At 42.3% G+C, this 12,315-nt stretch overlaps 1 protein-coding gene across 6 annotated transcripts in view; it reads right to left on the bottom strand.

The window, feature by feature from the left end:
- MYO9B (myosin IXB) overlaps positions 1 to 12,315 on the bottom strand; it is a 201,472-nt gene that overhangs the window by 6,620 nt on the left and 182,537 nt on the right. For all 6 annotated transcript variants that reach the window (XM_040321203.1, XM_040321187.1, XM_040321208.1 and 3 more), the window contains 4 exons: positions 11,282 to 11,355; positions 7,633 to 7,813; positions 2,186 to 2,314; positions 2,004 to 2,109 (listed from right to left, as the gene is read on the bottom strand). In XM_040321203.1, the coding sequence (XP_040177137.1) occupies positions 2,004 to 2,109; positions 2,186 to 2,314; positions 7,633 to 7,813; positions 11,282 to 11,355 (490 nt within the window). The remainder of the gene's footprint in view (positions 1 to 2,003; positions 2,110 to 2,185; positions 2,315 to 7,632; positions 7,814 to 11,281; positions 11,356 to 12,315) is intronic.

The raw sequence follows: 12,315 nt of genomic DNA, 5'->3' as shown, positions 1-12,315 counted from the left end.
GTTTGATGGCATGCAACAGTGGCTGCGTTTGATGGCATGCAACAGTGGCTGCGTTTGATGGCATGCAACAGTGGCTGCGTTTGATGGCATGCAACAGTGGCTGCGTTTGATGGCATGTAACAGTGGCTGCGTTTGATGGCATGCAACAGTGGCTGCGTTTGGGCACAGTGAGACTGCACTTTTTTTTTTCCTTTGCGCCCCCCCAAAAATTTTGAGCACCAGCTGCCACTGCTGAACACTAACTTCGATTGTCCATGACCTGCTCTTTTCATTCCCTGGGCTTCAGTTCTTTAAATCACTGGGGCTCAATATCACATGTGGACATTGCCTAGGGTGGTCTACATGCAAATGCAGCCTACCTAGAAAGTGTACTAAACCAGACTGCCATATGTGCATAATTGTTCCCAAGAATATGTCCACTGCTTGCATCAGGGTTGGGTGCTTTTGAGAGGGAGAATACTGAGAAAGGTTGCAGTTATGTGTTTAGGAAGTAATGTACAGTGCCCTGCTGGCCTCTCCCACCAGCCATGATCTGCTTGCATTGCACCGATATGAATGGAGGCCCAGTGATGATACCACTGGAGTTTGAGGCAATTTAGTTTGCATTTGTAGCGCTATACAAGTTAATCACTCACTCATCTAAAATACCCAATGTAATGACAACAGAAAAGTTTCATTTAAACATTTACTTAGCATGTAGGTCAGGGAAGGGGGAACTTTAATTAAACTGCAGCATTAAAGTGTCTGTAAAGCTTTGTTTTTAAATTTTATATAAAAATAACAAACATGCCTGTCCCCAGGCAAAGCCACTCGTTCATGAGTCCCGCTACTGCGCCCCTGCTCTTATGTCACCGGAATAGACCAGCTCCCGCTGCCGTCAATCTGTTTAATGAGTAGAGAGACAGCAGCGGAATGCACATCGCTGGATCGAATGGGCTCAGGTAAGGAATAGGGCGGAAGCAGAGAAGCATCCTTAACCACTTAAGACCAGGACCTTTAGAAAGCTAAAGGACCTGGCCAGTTTTTGCGATTCGCCACTGCGCCGCTTTAACTGACAATTGTCGTGCAACGTGGCTCCCAAACAAAATTGGCGTCCTTTTTTCCCCACAAATAGAGCTTTCTTTTGGTGGTATTTGATCACCCCTGCGGTTTTTATTTTTTGCGCTATAAACAAAAATAGAGCGTCAATTTTGAAAAAAAATGCAATATTTTTTACCTTTTGCTATAATATCCCCCAAAATATATATATATATATATATATAAAAAAAAAATTTTCCTCAGTTTAGGCCGATACGTATTCTTCTACCCATTTTTGGTAAAAAATAAAAAAATATCGCAATAAGCATTTATCGATTGGTTTGCGTCAAATTTATAGCGTTTACAAAATAGGGGATAGTTTTATTGCATTTTTATTAATTTTTTTTTTTACTACTAATGGCGGCGATTAACAATTTTATTTGTGACTGTGACATTATGGCGGACACTTCGGACAATTTTGACACATTTTTGGGACCATTGTCATTTTCACTGCAAAAAATGCATTGTTTACTGTGAAAATGACAATTGCAGTTTGGGAGTTAACCACAAGGGGGTTAAGTGTGACCTCATTTGTGTTTCTAACTGTAGGAGTGTGTGGCTGTAGGTGGGACGTCATTGATTGCGTTTCTCTATAAAAGGTAACACACGATCAATGACGGCGCCACAGTGAAGAACGGGGAAGCTGTGTTTACACACAGCTCTCCCCGTTCTTCAGCTCCGGGGACCGATCGCGGGACTCCAGCGGCGATCGGCTCCTTGGGTCCCGCGGTCACGGAGCTTCGGACCGGGTCGCGGGCGCACGCCCGCGACCAACGGCTGGGCATTTAAAGAGGACGTACCTGTACGTGCTTGTGACCAGACTTTAGAACCACTTTAAGTTGTGTTTTAGGATACACTGGCTCTGTCTCACAATACATGTGAAAGCTCTGTTGGCTGATAGTGGGAAAATCATGCGCTTTACTTACTTGACAAGGTGAAAAATGAGTCTCTCCAAGGAATTGTAATTCGCTTGTGGAAGCTGTCCGAGGACTTTATAAATGGTGCAAAGCTGTTCTTGCTTCCCTGGCAATTCTAAGTAGACAGCACAAATTAGAGGTAAAGATACAAATTTAGCTTGACAAACAGTTTTTATGCACATTAAACTTACCCACGGCTTTCAGAAACTCGCTGTATTGCGCGAATGTCATCAAAGGCTCAGGCAGTTCACGTAACCACTGTTTTAGGATCCCAGTAATAGCATGGATTGCATACTTTTCTAGCTGCACGGAGGTGGGGTCTGTTTTCCGATTAAAAAAAATAAAGTTATTGCAACACAGTGTAGACAAAAATATGAAAAAAGGTAAAAAGAACAAAAAAAACACACATACTCTTTAAGAGAACCAAAACATCAACAGGTATAGTGTATATACACTATATTACCAAAAGTATTAGGACGCCTGTCTTTACACGCACATGAACTTTAATGACATCTCAGTCCATAAGGTTCAATATTGAGTAAGGATGAGCCAAACACCCCCCCCGGTTCGGTTCGTACCAGAACTTGCGAACAGGCAAAAAATGTGTTTGAACACGCAAACACTGTTAAAGTCTATGGGACACGAACATGAAAAACCAAATGTGCTAATTTTTAAAGGCTTATATGCAAGGTATTATCATAAAAAGGGTTTGGGGACCTGCGTCCTGCCCCAGGAGACATGTTTGTTTTTGTAAAGTTTACACTGAAGTGAATACAATTTAAATATACCCCCGTTCTTCTATTCTAAAAGATGTCTTACCTGTCCATGACACTGGACTGCATCTATAGTTCAGGGTTCATCCATTAGGGTAGGCAAACCCCTGAAGTGGTTCTCAGGGACTGGGCTCCATAAGAATATACCACGGCCCTGGACCAGTATAGCATCCTGTTACTGACTACATGTGCTGAGGTGAGCACCCATGAAGGCCGTAGATACAAAGTCTACCAGGGAAACCTAATGCAGCAGATAAAAACACATGCAGATGCAAAACACATCATGAAGAATTCCAGCAGTGCCATCAGCACAGAACTGGCAGAAACCAGTGGGACCCAGGTGCAGCCATCTACTGTCAGGAGAAGTCTGTTCAGAAGTGGTCTTCATGGAAGAATTGCAGCGAAAAGAGGAGAGGGAAAAAATTGTTCTTAAAGGAAGTGCTGAGCACAAGGGCAATGCAACCTTTTCCAAAACTGAACTGGCAAATAGAATTGACCAGTATACAAGGTCATTATAGAAGGTATACAAGGCAAGTATACAAGGCAAGAGCAGAAGCAGCCCATAAGTCGGGTGACTAATTCAGAACCCTTATATGGGGACAGAGAGCAAAGCAGGGCTGTAAGCAAGAAATATGTGTTTTGGTAATAGGGAGTAAGAGTCTCTAGGTAGTGGAATTAACCTCCCCATGTAGTGATGAAGAGATTCCCAGTGACTGACCAAGGCACCCTGGAATACTGATTGAGGTCCAATAAAAAAGCACCACTGAATGTGGTGATTTTTCAGTAATGTAAGGGCAACATTGGGGTGTGAATAGTTAGGGAGAATAATCCATTGTTTAGTGTTTGCTATTACATGCACTCTCTTGCAAGAGGGATATAGTGGAAGGCCTATTGGAGACCAAAAAGTAATCTAGCTTTTGCAGTAGACATAGTGGCAGGCCTATAAGAGACCTTGCAGGAGTCTAACCACTGCAACAATTTTGACAGAGGTTTTAAGGGCATGATAAAACATGTATCCCTAACAGACAAGGTTCTATGTGTGGGATTTGGAACATTCTTGTAATGTTTCCTAAAAGGAAAAAAGTAGGAACGGGTAATAGAAAGAATTGGTTTGATTAAGTTTTTTAGGAATCCTTTGCAGTGTTTTTTGTGCCTATAGGAATATGTGAATGAATGAGAAACTTGTATCTCAACCTCGCTTTGCCTTCTGCCTGCCTCACCTAGCCCATCAGACGAATGGGGCAATTTACACATTCCTATTATTTATCAGATCAGGGTGAGTCAGGGATACCATCGAAGAACTTTAGGAATGATTTTGGGTCTATAGTTTCCTTGCTCTCCCCTCTCATTTTCTTCCACGTCCCTCTGATGTTTTTCCTCTCATATTCTCCTGTGAGCTTCACTCTCTCCCCCAGACCTATTCCCCATCTACTTCCTTGGACGAGAACTCCAGTGGGAGCTTGATAGTTGACCATCTGTTCACCCTTCCTCACAACTCAAACTTACCCCAAATTACACCCAACCTGACCCTTCCTCACCTCCACCATTATATACTATGCCTGGAATAAAATGTATGTCCTATAACAGGGGTGCTCAACCTTTTGAAGCGTGAGGGCCACTTAAGTGACTTGGTAATCGGTCGCAGGCCACAATCAATGAGCAGAGTGGGCGGATGACAGGTCAGTGTCCACTCTGCATATGCAGAGTAGACACAGACACATCCCACTATACACATTTTCGTGCCCCCACTCCAACTGAAAATATGAGCTTAGAGTCAGCCCCACTAGGAAACTCTTGCTAAATCAATCTTATAGGATTCAGAGGAAAACCTCATACCAACAAATGGCTTGGTTGCATAAATCACACAAAGTAAATTTGACTTGATTTGCACATAAATCATTAATATCTAATAAAAAAGTCAGATACAAATTGCTCACAAATGTGGTATATACCCCTCACCTACTACATAAAATCTACACACAAAGCTCTCCACAATGCTGGTGCTCTCAATCTCACAGAGGAACACATATATTCTGGGTCCTTTAAAAGAGAAGTGTAGGGTTGGCAGTTTTTTCCTAGAATACGCCTTACCTAGGCGGATACCAACGCTGCACCTGTCCCCCAGTGCCTCTACACCGAGAACCAATCACTCGGTTCTCATACAGTGTTTCCTTGAAAATAAGACCGGGTCTTATATTAATTTTGTCTACAAAAAAACACACTAGGGTTTATTTTCGGGGTAGGGCTTAATTATATACGGTATGTACAATGACAATCTTAAAGTAGATGTAACCATAAAAAAATCCTGTTCCTTTAAAGCACAGTGCTTGTGCGGTGTAATTAACCCCTCTCTACAGTATGTTCGAAAAATCCTGGAATAAAACATTTTTTTTTAAAGTTCCTGTGTTCCCTATGTTCTCTCTCTCCCCACCTCCCTGTCAGGTCAGGAGTAAATTTTCAACTTCGTTTTAAAAACATCTTGGTTAAAGTCCTTTTAAAATTTATGTAATCCGTTTTATATAAGGATCACACTGGTATAAGGTGCAGTGTGCATTCCATTGCAAATGTCTCATGGAGAATACCCTTTTACAGCTCCCCTGGTCGCTCACTTGATCTGCTCTTCTCCGTGCTGAGATCCCTGCTGATGTCAGCCCGCTTTGTGCACTGAAGAGGGAGGGGCCACAGATGTCAGCTGGGAGGAGAGAAGGGGGAAGACCCGAGATCCCCGCTGACGTCAGCCCGCTCCGTGCACTGAAGAGGGAGGGGCCGCAGATGTCAGCGAGGAGGAGAGAAAAAAACCTCCAGCGGGACAGTGGCGGCTGCTAATAAAGTATTTTATAATACAGTCACAAGGGGAGACACACTGCACTCCATACCAGTACGATCGTCCTACAAAACAGACCACAGTTTTTTCATGTACTTTACTAGGGCTTATATTGCAGCCTTCCCCAATAATCACGATAGGTCTTATATCCGGGGTAGGGCTTATTTTCGGGGAAACACGATAGCTCCGTGAGCTGAGAACTGCAGACCGTCAATCACAGCTGTCTGCTCTCCTCCTCATTCTCTGCAGCGCTGGGGCTGTGGAGGGGGCGGAAGCGGCCAGCTCAGCCTCCATACGGCTTGCTGAGAGGCTGAGCAGTGCGTCGGTCCAGGGATCTGGGGGATCCCGACTTCCATTGTCATGAAGACTTGGACCCTGGGCCAACTTCTGTGACGTCAGCAGAGAACGGAAATCAGCTCACTTATGGCTCCCCGCTACCACAGAGGAAATATTTAAGAAAATATGGTACTACTGAAGCGACTTCCTATACACCCCCGAATTTAAATCTCTGATGAACATCATGGATCTCCTTTCTCAGTTGCCAGGATTAGACCTATTTCAGACATCACACTCCAACCTCTACCAACCCCCCCCCCCCCCATAAACCTTCACTGCTAGCCCCTTCGCAATTTTCTCTTTTTCACCCCTTCCTCATCTCCCCCCCCCCCCCTACACCAAGGACCCTTTTCCTCTTTGATTCTTCTCACCATCCCCATTCACAGCAGGGAGTAGGAAGTTTAATGGCACCCAGTGATCCAAATGGTGAGATAACTCTTGATGCTTCAGAGTGTTCAGTGACAAGGCAAGCACTGTGGCAATGCCAATGGCTCTGGAACTACAGACTGACTTGCAACCAGAACAGCTTCTGGAAAAAGCCTTTTGTGGAACATTGTGTCCAAAAGTCACTTTCAGACTAGTTTCACAATATCCAGTCCAGGAGATCAGGTTATGGCACTCCAAAAGCCAAGCTGAAGATAGCGGGAACCGAAGAGACCAGCTCCAGCAGTGATGCAGAGAAGAATCTTGATTAAGAAAAATTGAGAAATAAAAAATTCAGGCAAAAACCTCTAGCAAAAAAGGTTAAACTTTTCTCAACAAAAGTCATCCATCCTCCTAGGACACGACCAAAAAAACTGAGGCAAGTTGGTTGTAGTAGAGATTATCCTGGATGGCCTACAACTGCTTTTTGTTTGCTAGTGTGCAACCATCCTATAGGTGACAGTAATGACTTCCCAAGTCCTTAATGGATGAGAAAAAAAAGTGCTTTCATTGTGTCTAGGGTTGTCCCGATACCAATACTAGTATCGGTATCGGGACCGATACCAAGCATTTGCCCGAGTACTGGTACTCGGGCAAATGCTTCCGATGCTTCACCCCCGTTTTGCTGCAGTCTCCCTCCCTCCATGTCCCCGGCCGCGTTTCTCTCTCCCTCCGTGTCCCCCCGTGTTTCCCTCCCTCCGTGTCCCCCCCGTGTTTCTCTCTCCCTCCTGATGCTGCTGAGAAAGGGACTGGGGAACATGTGTCCCTTTCTCTATCTCAGAGATGGGAGATGTCAGAGGTCTGTTAAGACCCCTGATATCTCATCAAAGCCCCCCAACAGGGCTGAAAAAAATAAAAAAATAAAATAAAAAACAAATTGTAGAAAACAATAAAAAAATAAAAGAAAAAACACACTGACACGGTCCCCCCCCCTTAAAAAAAAGAAAGCATTATAAATAAAAATTGTAAAAAACTAAAAACAAATTGTTAAAGATAAAAAAAAAAAATACTGACACATGTGCCGCTGTCACAAGATTAAAAAAAAAGTATCGGTACTTGTACTCGGTCTTAAAGAAGTGGCATCGGGACAACCCTAATTGTGTCGCTGTTGAAAAAATTCCACTCACTTTCTTTTCTGGAGTGTGAAAGAAGATCTCCGCTGTGGGGATTCAGATAGCATTAAATACTTTAAAAAAAAGGCTTTTGCTGAAGCCTAGCTTTAACAGATCAAAATAAACACAGTTGTAAACAGAGATATCAAGTTTATGCAATCCATGTGTACCTTTCTCCAGGGATATTTTAAGTTCTCGCATGCAGTTGGCTGCTCCAGATTTACGATAGATACCCTCTGTGTACAAGCCATGCATTTCCAGGTACTCAAGAAGCACCTCCATAACAACAGGTACAGAAGTTGCCTCGGTTAAGTCAGCCATGTGAACACCAAAGTGATGATTGCCCTGGTTCTGCATACATAAAAAAAAAAAAAAAAAAATTATATAAAAATTTCCACACAGTACTATAATGAACTGCCCATATACGATTCAAACATCCTGCAGATTAAGTTATTATACACCTTAGCTGCTTCTAACTGGACTATGCAACCATTGATTTTTAAAAGTTAATTATACGTTTGATAATTCTTGCTGGAAAATGTTCACTCAGGTCGGTTAAAGGACAAAATGTGGGCACATATGAGTATGTAGGCAGATGTCATATGATTTGGAAGTTGTACAAAATACCTTTTACACATGGATTTATCAAAATTGCGAGTTACAAGATGTAGCTATCGTGACAGTTACAATGGTCAGCTATTATACTTTTACTGAAATTCCTTAAAAAGTGTTAGCTGAAGTTTGGTTTTAGATTGTTAGTCACTTATGTAAATTCCTCAATTTACTAGTCCATCCAGATACACCCTCTAACCTCTACACTGATTTACATCGCTGCTGTACAAGCCTGGCTACGCTGCTTCCCTATAGATATAGTGGAGAAGTGAATGAAGCCACCCCTAAGGCAGGAGGTGTGTTATGGGCCGACCATCAGGTGAATCTAAAGGAATAAAGGACTAAAAAGTTAAATACTAATATAGCCGCCACATCCAATGATTGGCAAGCTACAACATATAACATTTTTGGTTTTGTGTTTAGTTGCACTTTAAGGCTGGATTTATACTGCGCAGCAGGTATGGTAGGCAATGCACATGTGTGAATGGGAAAAGGTGTGGAAAGTTCCCCCTCTTTTTTTACACTAAGCATCAGCACATATCCTTCTGTTAAAAAAACAAATAAAACATCATCACATAGATGTGAACCACTCGGCATAAGAAATTATTTGATTTATACCCGACAGGAAACAAAACACACAAGTTTTGCTGCATCAAAATAAGTCCAAATAAGCCCAGGCTGTTTTCATGCAGATTATTCACTCCATTCATTCATCAAATGCCCTGAAATTCTGCATTTATTCTCAGGTCTCACATTTAAAAAGCACGCCAAATCTGCAATTTAATGAAGGCCAGGTGACACCTACCACCTTGTATCCGCAATATCGAATCCAATAATTTAATTTGAAAGAAAATTTGAGAATACCGATACTTAGAGGTGAATGGGAAAGACTTAAAGTAAAAAAAAAAAAAAAAAGGAAAAAGCTAAAAAACAGCTGTTTTCAGAGCCATTTGTAAATGGTGCTAGGACAGTGACATTGATACATAAACCAGACTCAGTGGCTCCTTGATTGGTTCTCTCCTGGAAACAGGAGCTAAAACACTTCCTGGGCTTCAGACCCGGCTACACAGTGCTTCTGTATTATGTTTACATAGGAAGTGAGGTGACATCACAACACTTCCTTTCACTACTGAGGCCAGGACAGGGCTGTTGCAGTTCTGTCCTGCCTTGCAGCAATAGATCCCTGTAATAGTGGTAATTACCACCAGCAATAGATCATTATTGGCAGGCATCTGTTGCTGCAGAACTGCAAGAGGGTTTTAGATCAGGTCTCCAATGACATGTTTGGAATTTTGTAGTGATTCTAAAACGTGAAAATGTCATCATGCCAATTTGTTTCCCCATCGAACCAATCTTATCTTAATGTCCTGCTAGGAATTCATGCAAACAGATCTTTTTTGTTCTCTGTATGTTTTGTAAAAAGGGAATAAACCTCTCCTAAATTAAAATGCAATATATATCACAATGATCACCAAGGTTAACAGTTTACCCCTGCCTTTTCGTATTACAATGGAAGATTGCTTCCTGTTCATTAGCAGCAGTTGTGGGTTTGTTTTTAACCCTTTCAACCCCCTCCTCCACTGTATATCAAACCTCCATGCGGTCTCTGCAGTGAACTTTACAATAACCCCTTTAATTCCTCCTTCTGTGTAGGACTTGCACATTTAATCATGCAGAATGACTTAACTCCAAGTTTTAACCACTTCAATACTGGCATTTTCTTCATGTTAAAAAAAAAATTGATAAAAAAAAAATCACTTTGGGTTGTCTACTTTAAGAGGTCTTGGGGTTGTCTGTACTGCCCCGGCATTTTTATAACAAAGCAAGACCCTGGTTCACACAAGTGTGATTTGTTACGCGATTTGACAATTTAAAATTGTATGACGTTGCACCCCATTTCCGGCAATGGAACTGTTCAATCGCCGCAACTCATGTCGCAGTGACTTTGAAAAAGGTTCCTGCACCATTTCATGTGCCACTTGCATTGACATCTATGTAAATGAAATCACACAGATGTCAGCAAGCCGCACCTGAAATCGCATTGATCAGTGGCTTTGGAAGCTTGCTGAAGTAGTGTGATTTTAGAGCCACATTGCTGTGAATCAGGGCCTAATTTTAATGTGAAAATTAAACTTTCTAAAAGAAATAAACTAAAAGTAGGCATTTTACCCATAAGCAGCCTATTGGCACATTATGCCAGACTTATCTTGCAAGCAATCCCCTCCAGCGATACAGTGTCAGCTCTCTCATCCATTGCAGGTTCCTTGACTGGCAGAACTAGGGTAACGTAACTCCCATGCATGTGCACAGGAGTCAAGTCATCTCGGCACAGAGATGTGACATAAATGTACTCTGAACTGTGCATGTGCGGCTCAGTGTACACAAATGATGGCAGTAAGGGAAAACGATTTATGGCAGAAGAGACCAATAGGGTTCTCTTCTGTCATAAAAATTCTATCAGTTTTTTTTTTTTTTTTTATTCTTAAGTTTATTTCTGCTTTTATAATTGGCAAGGGGGAGAACTGAAGTGAACTGATGTTAAAAGGATAAGTTTACCTTTGGGAGCATGTTACATGTTCCACCCGTTTTTAGGGTGGAACATGTAACATGTTCCCACTGCTGCATCGGCCGCTCACACTCCCTACAGTACAGGGAGAAGTTCCCCGTACTAGCAGTCACTATTTGAAAACAGCGCAGCCGTGCAGGGCTCCATCCACACAGGCTCGTCATTCACACACAGAGCTCTGTATATGAATAAACTACAAGCCCTGACATCCTTTGCGGCTTTCGAATTGTAGTTTTCAATTGACTAAAACAGTGCAATGAGCACTGCGGTAGTTTGTTGATTCTTCCGGTCATAATGTATCGGCTTCCTAGCACGAGGTAGGAGCAAGCAGATACACGGACAGGCCTGAATGAGACCTGTATGGCATCAGCCATCTGCTGAACGCTGTGGTGCAATGCTTTAGAGGCTCCTGCAACAAAAAATATAAAAAAACATTTTTTTTTTTTTTTTTAAAGTGAACTTATTTATTAAAGAATGAATTAAAAAATCTGTACATCTAATACAATCATGCAAAAAAAATTGCGACAAGCAAGAAAAGTTAAATAAAATATTTTCTGTTTCTCAAATAATTCCAGCTGTGATTACATGCTTCCCTGCTTAGTGAGCACAAGCTGTTATGAGACCTATTGCATAACACTTACACTTTTTACTCCAGCAGGTGCACAGCGGTACTGAATCTTACTTAGACATTTCTTGTGGCAGATTGTCTTGCAGGCTGATTGGCATTGGAAAAAAAAAAAAAAAAAGAAACAGTCAGAAATTAACTTGGATATTTTAAATTAAAAATATAATTTATGGTAAGCACAAGTCCTTTAACCCTTTTACTGCCATGGATGTAAGAACTCCTTGCAGCAGGCCAGCTCAGTAACCATTACATCTGCCCAAGACTAGTCTGCCAAGAGACTTATGGGGGGTGCAAAATCTGATCCAGCTCTGCATAGAAACCAATCAGCTTCCAGGGTTTTTCTTTTTTTGTCAAAGCTTAATTCGGCAAGCTGATGTTAGAAGCTTATTGGCTACCACGCACAGCTGCCCTAGATTTTGCACTCTCCACTCTTGGTAGATCAACCCCATGATGTCTATATACCAATAGTGATGGGCTTGGGTGTGTTGGGATCGAACCCACCAGGAAGCCGACACTGCACACCGCCAATCATGGGCAGCGTGTGTATGTGCAGCTGCAGGCCGGGAAATGCCTCACTGCCTATGATTGGTGTTGTGCAGTGACAACTTCCTGACGGGTTTGATCCGAACACGCCTGAACCCATCATCATTACATAACAAATTCTCCTTGGACAAGCTGGTGTGATCAATGGAATGTATTTCCCCTTTATCCTGTGCAATGGGTGAGGCAGACGTAGAAGAGGAGGAAAGGCATAAATCAGGGAGAACTAATCCCAAGGAGTCAATAGGGCACACACTACAAATGCCTGAAGATCCCTGGACTGGGATACAAACCGATCTAGCTGTTTGTCAAATCTGGATGCCAATAGATCCACAGTCAGCATCCATTGCAGACAAATTGCTGCAAACAACTCTGGTAGAAGCGTCCAGATATTGACGAGTGAGAAAGTCCGCCTGCCAGTTTTCCACATGGGAATGTGCATAGCAGACAACGTTGAAACATGTAGTTCTGCCAAGGATAAGATCAGGTCCACTTTGTCTTAAATGGCAC

The sequence above is a fragment of the Rana temporaria genome, chromosome 1 (assembly GCF_905171775.1).
Source record: "Rana temporaria chromosome 1, aRanTem1.1, whole genome shotgun sequence".
In the NCBI taxonomy this organism is placed as follows: Eukaryota; Metazoa; Chordata; class Amphibia; order Anura; family Ranidae; genus Rana; species Rana temporaria.
The sequence above is the reverse complement of the archived record's forward strand: the minus strand, read 5'-3'. Positions and strand labels throughout refer to the sequence as shown.